The 21,839-nt window shown below is 47.6% G+C and overlaps 1 protein-coding gene across 1 annotated transcript; it reads right to left on the bottom strand.

The window, feature by feature from the left end:
* Positions 1-672: 672 nt before the first annotated feature.
* On the bottom strand, positions 673-21,520 carry LOC113176913 (signal-regulatory protein beta-1-like). The gene is made up of 3 exons (XM_026381473.2): positions 21,448-21,520; positions 10,484-10,837; positions 673-785 (listed from the first exon to the last, which is right to left on the bottom strand). The coding sequence occupies exons 1-3, from the start codon at positions 21,518-21,520 to the stop codon at positions 673-675; spliced, it is 540 nt and encodes a 179-aa protein (XP_026237258.2).
* Between the last annotated feature and the right edge of the window lie 319 nt (positions 21,521-21,839).

Below are 21,839 nucleotides of genomic sequence, written 5' to 3'. Positions count from 1 at the left end.
TGAGCATCACAGTGCAGTAAGAAGGTGGCAGAAACTGAGGGTCCCAGGCAGCACGAATGAGGAAGGATCTGTGAGAAACATGTCCACATTCAGTTATCTGCTCACCATTCATGAGAGTTTCCTGAGATCAATGATGTCCTCATGTGACTGTCCACGGACAACTGTCTTGAGTAAACCAAGCCCCAAAACAGGACTCTTAGCTCAGCCTCTCCTGTTTTCTAACTCCCCTTCCCTTTTCCTACAATGAAAGTCAAGAGAGCGGCCCTGAGAACAACTCATCTAGAACTTATCAACATTGCTCCATATGGTAGAATATTCCTGTCCATGGAGGCCGAGCGGTTGACTATTGGACTAGTCTAGGGGTGGTCTCCCAGGGTAACACCAAATCTGCTGACTCTCATTGCACCATTTCAGCTCATCCTCTCTGGAGCCCTTAGGACTCAGTGGACATCCACTGCCAACGTTTACCTCCTCATCTCCTGCATACCGCCCACACTTCCTGGGAGCTGGGACCCCACAGCAGTTTCCTGAGATCCTGAGGGTGCTGAGGGGTGTGTGCCTGGTTCTCTAGACCCACTGACTCTGCAGCTGTGCACAGGTGGGCTGCACTCCCCCTGGCCCTGCCCTCTCTGCAGCAGCCTTTGCTCCACCCTCCCTCCTGGGGACTTACAGTCAGGACTTCTGCTTCCTGTGGACATAGAGGGAAGAGACAGTGATTCCTAGAAGGATCTTGGGGCCAAGGAACAGGCCTATGAGGTATGAAGCAAGAGTAGACATCACTGCTCCTGAAAACCAAGGGACAAGGGGAGCCATTAGAAGGACTCCTACATGTCTACTCCCAGGAGCCTGCACTTGCCCCAGGTGAGGCGACCTGGGCCCAACAAAATTGTGAAGGTTGAGCTCACACACCCTGTCCTGGCTGCCCTTGTCAAGCCTGAGGCAGAAACCTGGTCAAGAGGCTCCTTATTCCATTCACCCAGCCTCAGGTCCCAGAGTGTCCTCCTTGAGGGAAGGTGAAAACATGAGCTCCATGCACACTGCCCACCTGCCATGGAGATTCCTACTTGATCCTCACCATCTCATGGAGAGCGATCACCATCTCCTCCTGTTATGGAGACTGAGGCCTGGGGAGCTTAGGGAGAGCCATGGCTTAGAGGAATCCAAACCCAGAGAAGCTCCTCCCTGGAGTCCTTTATGGTGATACCTAAGATCATGCTTTTTGTACCAAAACAATGTCCGTGTCTTCATGCCAAGAAAACTATTTTCAATGAGGCATGCACATGGAGGGTGGGCCATTTCATGGTCACAGAAGAGAGCAAGGCTGCCTGCTCAGTACCATGGGTGTGTGAATGACCCTGTGTCTCAGGACCTTGGGGAGACTCATAAGGAGGTGCAAGATGAATTAGTAAAATTGCTGGCTGAAAAACACTTTTGTGAGTCAAGAAAATGTTTCTCATATGTGGGAGTGACCAAAATATCCAAATAGAAGACCACCTCTCTAGTGCTGTGTCACCTGAAGTCCTTCTATTGGACACACAAAACCAAATCCTGGCAATCAGACCTGGGGAGACTTTTCTTTGTCACCATGGCCATTTTTACTCTTAAAATAATGGTAACAACGATGGAAAATTTTTATGTAAATAAAGAAATGCTTCCAGGTCCACAGGAAGGAGTGGACACTGCTGCACTACCGGGGGTGGGGGGGCTGTGGTTCTCAGCTGAGTGCTGCTCTGGGACTCCCCCTCAGTGGAGGAGAGCTGCACTCCTGCCCCCTCCTCCCTCTAGAAGGCACCAGCATCAGAGCCTGACTGAGCAGGGAGTGGAAGGCCCCCCTCCTCCCCTGAAAGCAGCTCTGGGTTCCTCTGGCTTCTGTGGGGGCAGCTGAGCTGCTGCTTCTTCTCCCACTCAGGTGGGAGGGACCCTGATGTTGATCCTGAGAACATTACAAGAAGTTCCCCAATTCCCCCGTCCATCACATTGGCTACTTCTTATAGAATCCTAGCTACAGAGTAGAGTCTGGGAATTGTACTCTATAGTGTGAGTTTGAACCTGGGACTCATCAGCTGGGTGATGACATAACCCCAGTGCTGGAGGTCAGTGGCACCTGGGCAGGCACTGGCCTGTGGTGAAGGTGCTGTTGTTCACTCTTTCCTGAGAAATGAAGTGGTTTAACCTCAGGAAGGGAATTCTTGGCATCTGGTGCTTGAACATGATTTAGGAAATGGTTGGTATTAGACTCTGGCATTGGAGGGCTATTTCTGTGTGTCAGTCCCTTTGGGGAAAGACAATGAGAAGCTAAAGATGAGTCATCTGAGAATGTCTCCAGTAGCCAGAGGGCAGGAAAAGCAGAGGTTTGGTTCCTGGATGTAATTCCAATAGTAGCAGAGACTCAGAGGAGTTTACATTCTTGGATTCAAGGGCTATTCCTGATTGGGAAGTTGTAGAAGCTGGAAATGAAAGATAGGGCCATATTGATCAAAGCACTCCAAGACCTTCAGTGGACGTCTGGGTTGCTGGCCACAGTCTCAGCAGGATGGCTGCCAATTAACTCTGCTCCAAAGACATCCAATGCCATCTTCCATGTTCCATCCCAACAAAAATGACTCTCCTACATCATGTAATCCTCACTTCATCCCAGAAAGAAGAAAGAAGTGCTGTGGTCTGATGTTACAGAGAGGATCTGGGATGCGCCAGGGCACACTTCCCATGGGCTGGCCCTCAGGATGAATTTTTCATGCTTGGGTCCAGGTGTGTCACAGGAAACCAGGAGAGTGTCAGATCAATAAATGAAGCCTCCTCCCACAAAAGCAATAAAAGAAGATCCATATGAACCCCAAGCAAGAAGAATAAGGGAAATAATAAAGAAGAGAAAAGAGTCATAATTCAATAAAATGGAATATAGGGAAGTAATAGAGAAGATAATTGAAACACAAAGTTGATCCTTTTAAAAGATCAATAAAATTGAAAATTCTCTTGCACTGATGATAATGATGATGATGATAATGATGATGATGATGAGAGAGAGAGAGAAAGGACACACTGGTAACATCAAGATTGAACAGAATGAAGGGTGTATTAGGAGAGATTCTGCAAACATTAGACTGATAATTAAGGACATATTAGGTGCAAATCTGCAGTTATGAAGTTGATACAATACATAAAATAGACTAAAACTGCTTCAAAAAGCTCAACCTACCCCAATACACTCAAAATGAAATCTAGCATGTAAATGGTCCTAAACTTCTAAGGAATTGCACCATTTTTTAAAATTCGGAAAGAGGCTTCCTGATGCCCTGGTGGTTTCCTAAGGAGATTGTACCATGCACTTAAAAATGAATTAAAACCAATTTTGGTGTAAAGACCTACAAAACAATTTTTGAAAAATTTAAATAATACTCCAATTATTTTTAACAATTAGAGAAGTTATTATTTCTATTAACTGGGACAAAGCTGTTGGATTTGTAGAAGAATGTCCTTCACCATTTGACCATTCCAGCTGTGGACTCCACTGGCACTGTGGATGGGATGAGGCAGCCTCCATGTATCTCCTACCATAAAGGAAATTGTCTCTCACTTCCAATCATTACTCTTCCTACAAGAAGGGACAGGGATAAATCAGTGGCCCAGTGTTGACCCAGCACATGAGGCCCATAGTAGGGCATGCTGGAAGGAACCTGGACCTTGAAAGACACTTTCAGAGACACCAAACCTGCTCCTGTGGTTGGACAGGGAAATCATGCACATGGGGCTACAGAATGGGGTCTCCAGACCACTGTGGGTCTTTGGGACAATATTCATGGGAGAGGGAACATATTTTGTTAATTAGTAAAAATGTTCTCTATAGCTGGTGTTGGCCCTGGCCCCAGTGACTTAGATTTGCCTAGAGTAGTTTAGATAGTTTTCAGGTGTCAGGGCAAGAAGCCATCAGCAACGCTCCAATTGCTCTCCAGGGCTGTCCTAGTTTCCCTTTCTGTAAATTCCTAACACACAGGTAGTTGGAGCATCAAAGGAGAATATACACAAGCAGAAATTTTCATGTTGTGATGAGGTTTTGAGAGTCGTCATTACAGTTGGTCTATTATCACAAATCAGGTAGAAATCAAGACCCCTGTGGAGACCACTCAAGGTCACCTAGGGGCCTGGTCCAAACAGTCTCCCCCTCCTCAGGGAGTCCTTTCCAGATTTCACCTGGTAGGTACCAGCATTTGTCGAGTGAGGCTACAGATGTGTAGGAAAATTCCAATGTTGAATGAAGGCTGGAGAGACTCTGAGGAAAAAGAAGAGAGCAACTGATAGGTGGATAGACAAAAGGTGGACAGTAGGACAGGACAGTCCCCCTCCCTCCCTTTCTTCTTTAATGTCTGTTTATGTCAGAAGATCCATGGAGAGATGGACCAAGCTCCTGACAGTGGAGACTCTAGAGGTAAGGAGTGGGGGATGCAGGTGAATGATACATATTTATAGACTTGTGAATTATTCTGTAATGGATAGGAATACTAAATTTAGCACTAAAAAATAAAACAAAAAGATACAAGATAGAAAAAAAGCAGTCACCTCGAGTGGAGACCCCCCCAGGGAGATATGTTTTTCATTTTGGTTCTGGAGGTTGAGCCCAGAGGTGCTGATCCACACAACCACCTCCCCAGCCCTTTGTAATATTTCTTTAGAGACAGGGCCTCCAGGGGTTGCTCACGGCCTCACTAAGTTGCAGGTGCTGACCTGGAATTCGCCTTCCTCTTGCCTCAGCCTTCTGAGCTGCTCAGATTAGACTGACCCTCGTCAGGGAGGTGTCTGTAACCTGCTCCTTTTGGGGGGAGTTAACAGAATTAGCCTTCAGGAGGTGGCTGGCTGCGTACCACCTGGCAGGTGACCCCCACGTCCCCACTCTGCACACAGGAGTTCACCAGGAGCCCACTAATGTGGTTACAGGTCACGTCCTTGTTCTCTGTGACGACTGAGGCAGCTTCCATCTTGGACATGTGTCCATTCTCCAGTCAGGTCACTTGAAGCTCAGGAGGTAGAACTTCTTTCCCCAGCAGGTGATAGTTACCTAGTTTCGTCACTGTGTGTTTTGGGGGGACCCTCAATGTGGGTGGAAAGAGAGACACAGAGAGAGGGCCATGACGACGTGACAAGTGTCAGGTGAAGAAGGCAAGTGGCGGCGGCCAGGACAGACCCATCCCCCATTCCCCCTTCCTCCTTAGTGTCCCTGTTTGAAGGCCCCATGAGATGTGTGCCCAACCCCACAGAGGAGACCCTCAGAGTGTGGTGTGGGGAGCTGACTAAGACGCTGCTGTGTTCCCAGGCTCTGGGTGCCCTGTGGGAAGGGGGGTCACTGCTCTCACATCACAACACACAGAGTCAAGGTGAATTATAAAAGCATCCAGTCAGCTGGGGTGGAGGACTCACCATTGCTGTTGTCCAGGCCTTTCTCCCTGGGGCCAGCAGAGACCTGCAGGGTGCAATTTCTCACAGTGGCTGGTTGACCGTCATGCTCCACCTGGCAGGTGAACATCTCATCCTCCCTGTGCACAGAGGAGTTGACCAGCAGCCAGCTCCTCAGGTTGAAGGTCCCGTCCTTGTTCTCTGACTGGGTCGAGCCTATTTCTGTCCTGGACACATTTTCATTCTCCACCCAGGTCAGCTGTAGGCTCCGGGGGTAGAAGTGCTTCACCTGGCAAGTAACATTCACCTGGTTCCCTGCCATGGTGGGCTGTGGGGTGACCTCCACGGTGGGCGGAACTGAAACAGCACAGGGAGAAGCTGTGACCTTATGGGACAGACAGCTGAGCTCCTCCCAGCAGGGCAAGGGCCTCCCTCCGGACAGGGAGAGGCATGCAGAGGGGCTCAGACACTGAGGGTTTGCACAGGAGTGAATCACTAACCACAGGGCCTGCCACCCACAGGTGCCAAGTGACCAGCAGCTCCCCTTAGGGTAAGTGAGTGAGGCTGACAAGCCCAACTCCTGGCCTGCAGGAAGTGAGCAAATAGATGGAACCTCCCTGCATGTCAAGGCTCGGCTCTGGGAGGAGCTCAGCAGTGTTAGTTGCTGATGTTCAATGAAATGAAGCCACCAGCACATGCTGGCCACAGGTCAGGAGTCCACATGTGCTGTCAGGTGGCAGCACTGCTGGGAACTAGAGCCTAAGCCACTGAGGTCCTAGACCAAGGCCCCTGGGGAGCAGCAGGCTGGGTGAGGAGTGTGGGCTGAGGTGGGGATCAGGGTCCTGTACCTTGGATGGTGTCAGACAACTTGGCAGTCCCACGAAGAGGAGGGCTCCCCTGTAGGGTGACATGGGCCACCTCACAGATGACCTTAGAGTGGATGTCTCCAGGGGCCAGGGTCACTTGGGCTGTGCTTGACACAATGTAGGACACACTTTCTCCCATGGGGTGCACACTGGTCTGGGTGTGCGAGAGCTCATTCCCATTTTTGAACCACTTGAGGGTGATGTTCCGGGGGGAGAAGCCGTGGGACTGGCAGGTGAAGCTCACCATCTGCCCAGGTGTGGCCCTGGTCGCTGGACCTGACACCATGGGGGTAGAAGGTCTGGCTGTGAAGGGGATTGACAGACAAGTGAGGTGATTGGGAGACCCCTTCTGACCACTGCAAGTGACACTGTTTAGAATCGTCCCCGACATTAATGTTGGTGTTATTTTTTATTAGTTGCTGTGCTAGGAATGGGCCCCAAGTGCATGCTGAGCACATGCTCTGTCACTGGGCTACACCCAAAATGTCAAGACATGATTTTTTAATGCTCCTAATAAAGCACTCTGGGTGCTGAGCTGATCCCTGTGTGGTGTCCCTACCCTCAAGTCCCTGGGCAGTGAGGATCATCAGCCCAGGTGCTGCTCCAGCCTGAGGTCAGAGCCTTCCTCTCAGCACCAGGACATCACTACCAACCTGGGCCCAGGGAGGACATCACAGCCCTGTCTCAATCTTTGTTAGTAACCTTTTCCTGCTGGCCTGCCTGATGCTTGACACCAAGGGTAGCCTTATTTAGAAACAAATGCAGGGGACAGAAAGTATCAAGACACCAACATGAACATAGATGCCAGCTCTCCATGCTGAGACCTGGCCCAGCACCTCATCTGTGGAGTGGGGTGGTTGGCAAATCTCCTCCCAGGCCACACTGAACACAGGTGGCTTTGATCACACAGAGCTGCCCCTGGAATCTCAGCAAATGATCAGGCGTGTTGCCCAGAGACTGGGGAGGCTGAGGCAGGGGGACTGCAATTTAAGATCAGACTGGGAAACCTAGAGAGAACCTTCCTCAAAATAAATAATAAAAAGTGCTGAGGAAGTAGCTCAGTCTTAAAGTACCCCTGGTTTCAATCCTTTTCAAAGCAAAAACAAAACAAAACAAAAAAATAAAAGCCCAGGTCCCTCCTTCTCCAAGACATTGTTCTGTGTAGGGCTCATCAACTCAGCCCACTTGTTCCTCTTTCCACCAACATGCCATGGGCCTCACCTGGGCCAAGACCTGGATTCAAGAAGGAGAGATGAAGGGGTGCTTTCTGAATGTGGGCTTCCCTGGGTCACTTGGCATTGGAGTCACAGGTCACTGAACAGGGATGAGTTCGTAACTGATGGCTAATTACAAGAGATGCAGACCCAGGCCCCTGAGCAGGTCCTGAGGGCACTCAGGGGAGAGCATCAGGAGGCTGCTTGCCTGTGGACGGGTCCTCAGACAGGTCCCTTGGTGTCTCCAGATTGCTCACCACCACCCAGCACCTTCTACAACTGTCACCAGGCAGCAAATATCATGAAGGTTTCTATCAGCAAATACTGATCTCCCTGCTTGACATGCACCCATCCCAGAGGGCACAATGTGCAGGGTGTCACTGAAGAAGTGGAGTCACCCAGACCCCAACAGCCTGGAAGGCCCTACAGGGGTTAGGGACTCTGTGGGCACTTATCAGGAGCTGCTCAGCATTTTAAGGCTGGCCTGAGCCCTCAGAGTCCTTCATATCTTGATAACCACCTGTCCTGTGAGGAGGTGCTAGTGAGAGCCCATTATGGGACAAGGCTTAGAGAGGGGCATGGCCAGCCAAGGGCACCAGGCTGGGGGAGAGGGAAGAGATCAGACTGCTCTCATCCACACAGAGGATAATGCAACACCTTTTTCTTTTCTGCTGAGGTTCCGTATCCCCTTCGGCAGAACTCAGTGTCTGGTCCAGACTTATACTCCTTATGAATGCTCGATTTTTGGAATTTCACACAGTAGTAGGTGCCAGTGTCTGCTGGGGTGACAGTTCTTAAAAGCACCACCCTGCAAGAGGAGCTTAAAGGCAAGGCACAGCTCTGGCATGCAGTAGGAGCCTAATATATGACACCTGTGTCTGTATCATCACTCTTTCTGGAGTGATGGAAACCACACATTCAGTGGACAGAAGGAGCAACAAATGCAGTGGGGACCCCAGGAAAAGTCTACATCCTGTTTCTGCAGCCCCCAGGATGACCTGTGTGAGAGGAGGAGCAGACACCACAGGATGACGAGGCTCCACCTGTTTCCCTGCCCACCACCAGGGACTGAGAGTCTACCCAGGGCCTCAGGGTGCTCAGCAGGAACCACCACTGAGCTGCACCCCTGCCCTCTCCCTGTGTTCTTAAGAGTCCCCACAGGAAACAAGGTGGCAAAGTGCTTCTCTCATCATGAACAGCATCACAGGGGTTTCATCCAAAGAAGCTGTTTCCATAAAGAGGGGCTGTGAAAGGACAAGGGACAGATGCCTGAGTGACATTCTGGGTCATCAAGGCAGGGAGCACTGTGTACTGAAGACCCAGGGCTCCTTGGTTTCAGCTCCAGTTCAGAGGCACGTGTGTCAGATGTGGACTCTGGGGTGACCCTGGATCTAGGAGGCTCCATCGGGAGACCCTGCCAGAGGCCCAGGGAGCTGAGCCCAGCACTTGCTGTTCAGCAGCATCCACACCTGAGAAGGCTCCCGTGCTCTCCTTCATTGCCAGAGGAAAGAACCCCAGCTTTCCTTCCCTGTCTTCAGGACATCTACCTCAGGAGTCCACAGCCCTGGCCACGTGTCAGAAACTTCTGGAGTAAGTGAAAACTTCAGAAGCCCAGACCCTCCTCAGACCTTTTAAAGCAAAGTTTGTAGGTGAAGCCTGGGTCTGGGAGTTTGTGGCTTCAGTTTCCCATGTGATTCCTATGCACAGCCAGTGGGGAGCCCCCGACCCCACCCACAACAGCAAGAACAACTGTAACATCTCCCCAGGAAGAAGGCTTTTGCTCTTGTTCAATCAACACAGCAGCTCTGTGTGTCCTGCTGGGCATCTCCCCATGGAGAGAGACCTGGCTGACACTCAGGAGAGGTTCCCCACTCACTGTGGCTTCAGGGTGTGAATGTGAGTGGATTCCTGAACAATGGGAGAAGGAGGAGGAGCAGAGACACTGCTCTCTGCCCAGTGGGTCAGGTCAGGGTCTGTGTTGAGCCCCTCCTGTGCCCTGGCTCCTCTGTGGGGACAGTGTCTATGCTCAGGGCAGCAGGAGCCTGGGCTGGAGTCAGGTTGGGCTCTGTCCCCTCCTGGCATTAATGTGCTGTGTGAGAGAGGGCCTGCTGGGCCTCCAGCTCCCCAGGGTCAACAGGGGTAGGCACAGGTGTGAAGGTCCATGTGTGCTGACCACCTCAGCCTCGTGGCTTAGGGAGAGCATGCAGGGCCTCTTGCAGGAACCACACAAGGGAGGACCTGTGCTTCCTGAACTGGGACCCCTGTGTCACCAACATGGGGAATATTGCTGGTGACTGACACAGCTCTGCTTCTATCCTGCAGGGCCTGTGAGGGCTAGTCCCTGAGATACAGAGATTTACAGGCAGATCCAGAGCGAAGTCCTCATCTCTTGGCAGCTCCTCCAATACGGCCCCAGGTCTACAGGGAACCTGAGCCTGTCAGAACCCTCTCAGGTGCTATTCCAGGAGAGGAAGGAAGAAAAGCATGCCCTGCCCCCTCCCTGCTCTGGAGGGCCTGGTCCCCAGGGAGGAACTGGAACACTAGCCTGGTGGGAGAAGAACTTTACCTGCACTGCCCTCGGTACTTTCCAGAGCATCCAGAGTGCAGATTGGCAGGCAGTGGGTCCTGGGTGCTTGTGGTATAAAGAGAAGGCTCACCCCCACAGGGGCAATGCTCTCTGAGCCAGCAGACACAGTCTGGCTCTGTGACTGGCAAGTCCCTCAAACCCTCAGAGCCCTCAGCTGGGGAGCCACAGGGCTGGACCAGACTGGAAAAGGTCAGGGCTGTGGAGCAGGCAGGTGAGGGGTGCAGATGCCCCCCATTTACCAGCCATGGAGCCTGGACCAAATAGCACAGCCTCCACAGGCCTCTGCCTCCCTGACCTGCAGAAGGGGTGACCGCAGGTCATGACATGAGCACCCAGTGCTGCTCCTGCTTCTCAGCTGTGGCCCCCAGGGTGGAGGGCGTGACCCCTGACCTCCTGTCCCACCCCAGGGAGGAGGAGGCAGCTGCACTCACCTCGCACAGACAACTCGGTGCCTGGTCCAGACTTATACTCCTTATCAACAGGGGTCGATCTCTGGAACTTCACACAGTAGTAGGTGCCAGAGTCTGCTGGGGTGACATTACTGATGCGGATGGAAAAGTCCTTGTTGTCCCTCCTTGTGTAATCTGAGAGATTTGTGACTCGGGGGAAGTGGCCTTGTTTGAAGTTGTAGATCAACTCCCGGCCTGGCCCTGCCCCCTTAAACCACTGGATGGGCCCCATGGGGAGCAGGGAGGTCACAGTGCAGTGCAGAGTGGCTGACTCTCCAGCAGCGACAGACACTGGCTTCTCAGGCTGGATCACCTGCAGCTCCTGTGCAGCCGCTCCTGGGGGGGACACAGGGTGGTCTCTGATCATCCTGGGGATCCTCTTGGTTTATCACGTGGTATCAGCAAAGCCTGTCACTCACTGAGTGCCCACAGAGTGGCCTTGAGCTCAGCACAGGGCTGTCCTCACACTGAGCCTCCCCTGGCCTGCACCTCCACACTGTGAGACACCTGCCCCTGAGGCCCAGAGCCCTGAGCAAGGTGGAGGGAGGGGACTTGAGGGCCTGAGCCCTCCCCTGCGCTCTCATGTGTCACCAACTCTTTGTTGCTCTTCCCTTTCTGATCACAAGCTCCCTGGCACTTCATGGACCATGACATTGGTTGAGCTCCTCTGCCTCTCAGTTTCCTGAGTTTTGGGGAAGTGTGAATACAACTAGTGAGAAATGCATTTGACTGAGAGTCTCTGCTCAGGTTCCATGTCCCACAGAGATTCCAGCTCATGATGGGGTTCCCTCTTTCAGCCTGGAGTGATCATGGTGCATACAGCAATGAAAGTGCAGCTCAAGTAAGAAATGAAAGATTGCTGAAGCCCCTCGCATATCTCCCCACAGCACAACCACACCGTGTAAGTTTCTAATGCTGCTGTGACAAAGGACTGCACACCTAGTGCCTACAGCAACAGAAATCTATCATGTTATGGTCCTTATCATCAGAAGACAAAATTCGCTGTCACTGGGCCTCCACCCAGGGCTCCTCGTGAGAGCTGTTTCCTTAGGAAGCTGTTCCCTGCTCTCCACACCCAGGGAGCAGCCTGAGCTCCTACCCCTTGTTTCCCATCCTCCTGTTCCTCCTCCCTCTTTCCTCCCAATCCCATGTCCTTCCCTAGCTCTTACCCTCCTGTATCCTCCTCCTCAGGACCCTAGTGACCTATTGGGCCTCACCTGAAAAGAGACCAGCACTGTGAAGCAGCTGTCTCCAACATGCTCCAGGATATATGGAAAAGTAGAAAAGAAAATCTAGAATATGATCAGCAAATTGAGAACATCAACAAAGAAAGAGAATATATTAAAAAAATAAAACAGAAATTTGGGAGTTGATAAGCTCAATTAACTCAGAAGTTCACTGGAGATTTGAACAGGCAGTAGAAAAGACCACAAAATGTGGAGCAGGATCCATTGACATTGCTGAGTCTGCAATTCAGAAAAAAAAAAAAAGAAATCTTAAAAAGAACCTCTTCTAATGTTGTATTGTCTTGCATTGTTTGTGGTCCTTTCTTTCCTTGTCTTTTCATGTTGCTCACATTTCTTTCTAGTTCTGTGTTGATTCTTGTTATTAACTCTTGTGCTATGGGTGTCCTATTAAGGAATTTGGAGCCCAACCACACAATATTTAGATCGGAGCCAACTTTTTCTTCTATCAGACGCAGAGTCTCTGATTTGATATCAAGCTCCTTGATCCATTTTGTGTTAACTTTTGTACATGGGGCGAGAGAAGGGGATTCAGTTTCATTTTGTTGCATATGGATTTCCAGTTTTCCCAGCACCATTTGTTGAAGATGCTATCCTTCCTCCATTGCATGCTTTTAGCCCCTTTATCAAATATAAGATAGTTGTAACTTTGTGGATTAGTCTCTGTGTCCTCTATTCTGTACCATTGGCCCACCCACCTATTTTGGTACCAGTACCATGCTGGTTTTGTTACTATTGCTCTTTAGTATAGTTTGAAATCTGGTATTGCTATGCCGCCTGATTCACACTTCCTGCTTAGAGTTGCTTTTGCTATTCTGGGTCTTTTATTTTTCTACATGAATTTCATGATTGTTTTATCTATTTCTACAAGAAATGCTGTTGGGATTTTGATTGGCATTGCATTAAACCTATAGAGAACTTTTGGTAATATCACCATTTTGATGAGCTCTCATGTGTCACCAACTATTTGTTACCCTTTTTCTGACCACAGGGTCACTGGCACTTCATGGACCAAGACATTGGTTTGGGTCATGTGGCTCTTGAGTCTCCTGAGTATTGGGGAAGTGGTGGGTACAGTTAGTGGGACATGCATTTGACTGTGAGTCTTGGCTCAGCTCCCTGTTCCACAGAGATGCCAGCTCTTGTTTCAGTTTCCTCCTTCAGCCTGGAGTGATGATAGGACATACAACCATGAACGCGCAGCTCAAGTATGAAAGAAAACATTGCTGAATCCTATCGCATATGTCCCCACAGCACAACCACATTGTACTCTCCTTGGCTGACCCCAATGGCTCCACCATGTCGCACAGCCCTCTGGCCTGCTGGCTGTCCTGTGCCCTGGGTTGTGCAGCTCTCTGACGCTTTTCCAGAGAGAGGAAAATGCTCTCCACCTTAGAGTACTGCTCCCATCCCAACCACAAGAATACCCACTGAGATACCAGCTCCTAGCCTTGACCCAGGCTGCAGAATCATCCTACCATTGGAATCTGGAACACCAGACCCTGTGAATTGGCTCTTTACCAGTGCACTGTGTGGGAATGTGATTGGAGGAAGGACCCCTGATGGAGGGTGTGTAGTTCTGTGAGGTGCTGAGGGTCCATTGCTGAGTGCTCCTGTGAGAGTCAACAGGGCAGAGGGCCACAAAACAGCTGGATGTGCCTGTCCATAGTGTCCACCACCTGGTGAGTGGCATTGATGAGAAAGGTAACTGGTTCTCTTGAATCTTGACTTCACATGGTCCCCCTCCCAAGGACAGTCCTCTGTTACCTTCCCCCAAATGTCCATGCTGCTCTTCGGGCAGCCCCTTCTCTGCTGCTTCCTTGATGCTGCTAATCTCCACCTCCCACTCTGTCCATGGTGCCATCCAAGGTGATGGGTGGCTCCTGGTACAAGGAGAACAGGGGAAGGAATAGTTTGAGCCCTCTTTCTTTCAGATGCCCAAAGATATAATTTGAGGTTATAAATCACCCTGGGCAATATGCTTGGATTTTGAGGTGACAGGCTAAGAGTCTCACCCTTTAAATTAAATAGTCTCACAAGGCACAGTGGCACCCAGAGGCTTGGGAGGCTGAGGCAGGAGGATCCCTAGTTCAAAACCAGCTTCAGCAGAAGAGAGACACTAAGCAACTCAGTGAGTCCCTGTCTCTAAATAAAATACAAAATAGGGCTGGGGTGTGGCTCAGGGATTGAGTGCTCCTAAATTTAATCTCCAGAAACCACCTCCCCCACCAAAAAAATTTAAATAGTCACAAATAAAGATTGCACAAGACATACTTGTGTCCACAATTGCTCCTCCGAATGACGACCCCTGTCCCTATGCAATAGTCAAGTTTGTGTCATTGTGATCAAATACCTGATAAGAACAGCTAATGGAGAAAAGGCCACTTTGGACTCACAGCTGCAGAGGCCAGTCAACAGGAACCAGGCAGGATGTCCATGACAGGGTGCAAGTCCATGCATGGAAGAAGGTGAAGGAGACGGGGGTGGGAGAGGAGGAGGAGGAGAGGAACAGGAGGAGGAGGAGGAGGAGAAAGGCAGTGGTGGTGGGAAGAGCAAGTGGACATGAAGATCCAGGGACAAAACACAGTCCTTGAGGACATTCCCCAGGGAACTACTTCCTTCAGACAGTCCACACCTGCACACAGTTCCCACCACATTGTGACTCCATCTCTCTCCTGTAAGAATGGACATCACCAAGAATCTAAAATATAGATGGTGGTGAGGATGTGGGAAAAGGAACTCTCACTAACATTAGTGAAAATGTCAATTAGTACACCCACTGTGGAAGTCAGTGTGGAGGTTCTTCCAGAAACTAAAAACACAACTAGTGTATGAGGAAATCTAATACTGCTTGGTATGTATCTTAAAGAATTAAAATCAGTATAGAGAAGTGTCGAGGCACAAGCCTACAGATTGTCATGGTTTAGACATGAGGAGTCCCTCACCAGCTCATGTGAGACAATGCAAGACATCAGTTTAGGGTTGAAATGACTGGCTTATGAGAGCCTTCACCTAGGCAGGGTCTTAGTCTTAGTCCCCTCATAGGGATTAGCTGAGGGTGACTGCAAGCAGGTCTGCTGTGGCTCAAGGAGGTGGGTCCATGGAGGCATGCCTGTGGGTCCATATGTGGTCCTTGTAGGGAACGCTGTCTCTCTCCCCCTCTGCTTCTTGGTGGCCATGTCCTGACCTGCTTATTCTCCTACAGACTCCTGGTCTAATGTTGTGCCTCGACTCTGTCCCTGAGGAATGGAGCCTCTATAGGAGGAGACCTCTGAAATTGTGAGCTCAAATTAATCATTTCCCTCCAATTAGTCATGTCTAGTCTTGGGATCAAGGAATAAAAAACGACTTAGACACCCATGTTTATCACAGCACAACGCACAATAACCAAGTCATAAAATCACCTCAGTGTTTCTCAAATAATGAAAGGATAAAGAAAATGTGCTACATTTACACAATGGAAATTTATTCAGCCATAAAGAATGAAATTACACCATGTTCAGGAAAAAGAATGTATCTGGAGAACATCATGTCAAGCAAAATAGACCAAACTCAGAGAGACAAGTAATGTTTTCTTCCATATGTGGAAAATAGACAGGAGGAAAAGAGGGCTTTATGAAAGAGAAAGGGGGGAGGGAGACAGGGAGGGAGAAAAGAGGGTGCAGAGAGTATCAGGGGCATTAGGAGTGAATGTGATCATGTTATGTTATACACATGTATGAATATGCCACAGGGAAACCCATTATTTTGTAAAATTCATCCGTGCTCCACCCTCCAAAAAAAAAAATTAAATAGTAAAAAAAAGAGGAACAAAACCCCATGGCATTTTCCCAGCTGCCTTCCCAGGCAGAGGGGTGGGGCTCCCCTTTGCAGAGCAATGATGAGGGAAGGTCCAAGCTATGTCAGCGTCACAGCTGCTGGAAAGGTTCACAGCCAACACAGGTTGAGGACAGTTAGGGAGCAGCCTGGAGTCCCCACACTAGATTTGCACTGGAAAAGGATCTCACATCATCTCCCCATCAGCCCCAGAGCCCAGGCTGGGGTAGCTCGGTGCCATCTTACAAAGTGAGGTATTGTCTGAATTGTGCTGCTTTGTGGGGATCATATACCACTGAATATCCCCCAATCTGATACCTCACAGTTGATGAATGAGAATGGAATAAAATAAGAAATCAATGATTAAAAAAAAGAAGCTACTCTAACACCTGGGGACAAAATATTACACTTTGAGTGACCAATGGATAGTAGGAGAAATAAGGATGAAATTTTAAAAACCCTTAAGAGGTAAATGAGAATAGTAATACAACATATCAAAAACAAGGGGACCCTGTGAAGGCAGTGCTAAGAGGAAAGTTCCTTGCATTGAGCTCATTCATTAAAAGAATAGAAAGCCACAAAATACATAACTTAATATTACATCTGAAGCCCTAGAAAATCAATAAAAAAATCAACACCAAACACAGTGCAAGGCAAAAATAATGAAAATAAAAGCTGAAATCAATAAAATTGAAACAAAAACAGTTTTCCACATTAAAACACAAAAGGTTGATTCTTTGAAAAAAAGAGATAAGTGTTATAACTGCTTAGCCAAGTTAACCAAGAGAAGGAGAGAGAAAACTCAAGTTATAAGAATTAGTGATGAAAACGGAAATATCACCATGGACACTACTGAAATGGAAAAGATAATCAGAAACTGTTTTGAAAATATATATTCGAATAAAACAGAAAATCTTAAAGACATTGACAAATTTTGAGACCAATATGATCTACCCAAAGTGAATCAGAAAGACATAGAAAAGTGAAACAGATCATTTTAAGCAATGGAATTGAAAATGCCATCAAAAGCTGATCATCAGAGAAAAGCCCACACTGATGGATTCTCAGCCTAGTTGGAACAGATCTTCAAACAAGCACTAACACCAATGCACCTCAAATTATTCCATGAAACAGAAAAGGAGGGAATCCTTCCAAACTCATTATATGAGGCTAGTATCACCCTGATAACAAAACTAGACAAAGACACATCAAAGAAAGAAAACTTCATATCAATATCCCTGATGAACATAGCTACAAAAATTCTTAATAAAATACTGATAAATAACATAAAAAAAAACATTAGAAGATAATGTACCGTGATCAAGTCAGGTTCATCTCAGGAATGCAAGGTTGGTTCAACATATGAAAATCAATAAACATAATTCATCGTGTCAATAGACCTAAAGACATGAACCACTTTATTATATAAATTGATACAGAGAAAGCATTTGGCAAAATTCAGGATCAACTCGTATTCAAAACACTAAAAAACTAGTGATAATGGGAACATACCTCAACATTTTCAAAGTTATATATGCAAAACACAAGACCAATACCATTCTAAACAATGAAAAGCAGACAGCATTCCCTCTATAAACTGGAACAAGACAGGGATGTCCTCTCACCACTTTTATTCAACGCCTTCCTTGAAACACTGGCCAGAGCAATTAGACAGAAGAAAGAAATTAAAGGGAGACAGACAGGAAAAGAAGAACTCAACCCATCTCTCTTTGCCACTGACATAATTCTATGTGTAGAAGATCCTAAAAATTACACATCTACAATGAAAATATTCTATAATGAAAAGTACAAAATACGAAAGAAAGAAATTGAATAAGACCTTAGAATGTGGAAAGATTCCCTCTACGTACTTGGACAGGCAGAGCTACTACTGTCATGATGGCTATACTACCAAAAGCACTGTGCCTAATTAGTGCAATACATATTATAATTCCAATAGTGTTCTTCATAGAAATAGAAAAAGCAGTTGTGAAATTCATTTGAAAAAGTAATAATCCCAAAACAGAAAAATAATCCTCAGCTAGAAAAGTGAAGCAGGAGACATCACATCAGACCTTAAATTATACTACAGAGCTATAGGAACAAAAACATCATGGTTTCAGCACCAAAACAGACATGAAGACCAATGTTACAGATTGGAAGACAAACAGATGCACCCACATACACAGTTCTCTCATACTAGACAAGGCACCATAAACCTACGCTGGAGAAAAGACAGCCTCTTCCCAAATGGTACTGGCAAAACTGGACAGCTGCATGTAGCAAAATGACATTAAACTGCTATACCTAACCCTGTCCAAAACTCAACTCAAAGTGGATCAAGGGCCTAGGCATTACCCCAGAGACCTTGTGCCAACTAGAAGAAAAAATAGGCCCAATTCTAAATTATATCAGCTTAGGAATCCACTACCTCAACAAGACTCCTAAAGTGCAAGAAGTAAAATCAAGAATCAATAAGTGGGATGATATCAAACTGAAACGCTTCTTCACAGGAAGGGGAACATCAGGAAGTTGAACAGAGATCCTACAGAATGGGAAAAAAATTTTGCCACCTGCACCTCAGACACAGCATCAATCTCAAGGATATATAAAGAATTCAAAAAAACTTAACACCAAAACAAACAAACAAATGACTGAATCAATAAGTGGGAAAGGAACTGAAGAGTTACTTTATAGAAGAAGAAATATAATCAGTCAACAAGTATATGAAAAAATGTTCAACATCTCTATCAATTAGAGAAATGTAAATTAGTACTACAGTGAGATTCCATCTCACTCAGGTCAGAATGGCAATTATCAATAATACAGGTAACAGTAAAATTTTGGCAAGTATGTGGGGGAAAAAAGGTACACTAAAAGATTAATAGTGGAACTGCAAATTGGTGCAACCACTATGGAAAGCAGTATAAAGATTTCTCAGAAAACTTGGAATGGAATCACCATTTGATCCAGATAACATAATTCACTGTTTATACCCTAAGAATATTTAATCAGCAACTACAGTGACACAGCCACAGAAATGTTTAAAACAGCTCAATTCACAATAGTTAAGCTATGGAACCAACCTAGGTGCCCTTCAACAAATAAGTGGATAAAGAAAATATGGTGTATATACACAATAGAATATTACTCAGTCATAAACAAGAATGAAATTATGGCATTTGGCAGTAAATGGATGGAGCTCTCATGCTAAGTGAAATAAGCCAATCTGGAAAAAAAATCAAAGTCCAAATGTTGTCTCTGATATGCAGAGGCTACCATACAACAAAGGAGAGTGAGGAAGAAAGAATAGAAGTTCACTGGATTTGACAAAGAGAAATAAAAGGAAAAGAGTGAGGATAGGGATAGGAAAATCAGAATGATTCAGACATGAATTTCCTATATTCATATATTATTGCACAACCAGTGTAACCCCACAGCATGCACAACCACAAGAATGGGAAGTCATACTCCATGTATGTATAATATGTCAAAATAAATACTACTGTAATGTATAACTAAAAAGAAAAAAATTTAAAAAATGTTTTAAAGGACCAAAATATGCCCCTGTTATTCCATGTAAGCAGCAGACAGAAATTCCCCTTGGAGTCCCTGGACCACTCACCAGGATCATAAACTGCCCCATGGTTTTGGGAAATTCTTCCCCTCACAGACTTGTCTACATATCATGAAAACACCATTTTTCTAGGGACCCCTTTTCTCTCTAGGACTTAGATGCTCCATGAACACTGATCACCTCAACTGCTCCCACAGCTACGAAAGCATCATCAGGACAAGATAAAGAAAACCTAGACCATCTGGCCTTCCCACTGGCAGGATGGGGTGACTTCATAGGCTTAGACCCTTACACAAAGCCTGGGTATCAGAGGGGTCACCTCCCACCAGGCCCCTTGGCTAGCTGGAGCCCTAAGAATTAACCTAGTGGACGTAATGGAAACCCGTGGACTGTAGGAATGGCCCAGCCACCCATATACACCCTGGAACTCAGTGGGATGTGGCTGCCTGCACCCCTTAACCAGAGCCACCCTCTAAAGCATGGGACCCATGGACAACACACCTGGCCACAGCCCAGGCAGCCTCCTGAGCTCAGGGCTATTCACCTCTCTGCTCCACACCTGGAGGTGGCTCCCATTTCAATCAGAGTGAGAGGAACAGCCTTGAACACAGCAGGGACATCTGCTCTCATGCCCTGTGACATGGGGTTTCTCTATCAGGAAGCCCTTCTGCCAGAAAACCTCAGGGCCACTCCTGCCCCTCCTCTAAATCTCTGCTCAAATTCCCTTTCTCAGTGATGCCCGCCTAGATGACCATATTTGCAGTTCCTCTCCCACTTGTTCTCTGATGTTCTTATCCCGGTGATTGTTTTTAAGTCGTATTGATCACTGTTCAATATGTGATATGATTTACCTCTTTCTTGTGTGTTGATCACCACCATTGTCCCTAGAGTTACCTTAGCTACACAGGGCAAATCCTTTGCCTCTTTTATTTTCAATGCACTGCAAGTTTCTGTAACAGTTCCTGCACACAGTAGGTGTACACTCAGTGTGTAAATTTCTCAGTGCCACAACCCTGCATTGCAGAAGTCGATTTGCAGTGGATAAATTTTGTAGAAATGGCCACAAGTTGAGTTTCCCACACAGAATACTTAGCAAAACAAGAACTATTTGCCAGATATAGGCAGGAAGTAGAAGAGCCCAGGAGAAGAAAACCACAAACCCTTCTCCTCCACCATCTATATACCTATTGGCAGAAGCAGTGCAAACTGTGTAAATCAGTCCACATACAAATAGTTTACTAATTTCATATACAAATTTAAACCAGGTCCCTCTTATTGCCTTCAAAAAAGAGAAAGAAAAGAAACAAGATCCCAGTCCTCTTTGGGTCTCTAGACCACCCATGATGAGCATGAGATGCCCAGGTCTTTGGAAGCAGACGTCTGACCCCATGAGGTCGTGCTACACACCATTAAAACAATGTCTGGCCACATGTAGGGTCAGGGCCACAGAGTTTGAGAAGATGGTGGGTGAATCACGAGCTCCAAACCCCAGTCCTCACACTGCCCCTGAATGACCACGGAGCTCCTGGTGCTTCTTAGCTGTAAGGTGGGTGACCAGAGTGTCTGCTGTGGGTGTCATGGTCACATAATTTAATTTAACTGTATCACATCTGAAGAGAGTCTGGACCATGGTGAGTGTTCAAGAAATTGAGTTGTTACTCAGTAAATTTCCTGAGGCCTGGAGCCTTCCCCTGGCCCCCTATGATGTAGATGAGGGTAAGGACATCGTCACAGCCTGTGTCAGTCAACTCTTCATTACTGTAAGTAAATCCTGAGACAAATCCACTTATGAAGAGAAAAGTAGGATGACAGCTCATAGTTTTAGAGGTTTCAGTCCAGCATTGATTGGCCCCAAGGCTATTGGGTCTGTGGGTGGCACCAAATCAATGGAGGAGAAGGTATGAAGGGACAGAGCCGTGTACCTCACAGCCAGACTATGAGAGAGACACAGACAGAGAGATTGCTTGCTCCATGGCCTTGAGGGTGTCACCTCACCTTTGGTATCTCAGAAATTATCAGGATATAAACATTGATCTTCTAGAAATGTATTTTGTGAGCTAAAATATTACAATATGCAGGTGATTCTTGTCACTGCTGTTTGAAGCATCACCTGATGTGATGCCTCTGGCCCCAGCTGCAGGGGAGGCCTCCCAGAGACAGAGCTCAAGACCCTTGGCCTGGGCTCCAGAGAATGCCCTGTCCCAGCCTCCATGGCAGAGCCTGTGTTTGTCCTGAGTCCCTGGGAGTCCATGGGCAGAGCTGACCCAGGGGCCAGGACAGAGGACTCTCCCCAGACAGAGCTCACTCACCTGTGAGTCCCAGCAGGAGGGTCAGCAGCAGGACAGGACAGGGACGCTGGGGCCAGGAGGCAGGTGCAGACATGGTGGAGCCCTGAGGAGCCTGCTCTGTCCCAGTGTCTGTGCTGGGGAGATCCCTGACTCTGCTCTATGGAGGGAACTGACACTCTGTGTCCCTTGTTTCAAGAGGAAGTGACTGTGACAGAGTGACAATTTCCGAGAAAATTATAAAGTAGTAACCAGGAGCACAGGCAGCAAAGGTTAAGGGTCTCTCATGCTGCATTTTCAGAAGGAATTGGAACACCTCACAGGAACAAGGCCTCCTTCCCCTGGGCCTGTGCCTCGGCCCCTAGTGGTTCCCTGGGTCTTAGTGACAGTCTATTTGGGAGTCCCAGGACAGGCAG

This window comes from Urocitellus parryii, chromosome 6 (genome assembly GCF_045843805.1).
Source record: "Urocitellus parryii isolate mUroPar1 chromosome 6, mUroPar1.hap1, whole genome shotgun sequence".
Taxonomy (NCBI): Eukaryota; Metazoa; Chordata; class Mammalia; order Rodentia; family Sciuridae; genus Urocitellus; species Urocitellus parryii.
Note: the sequence above shows the minus strand (reverse complement) of the source record. Positions and strands in the feature narration are given on the sequence as shown.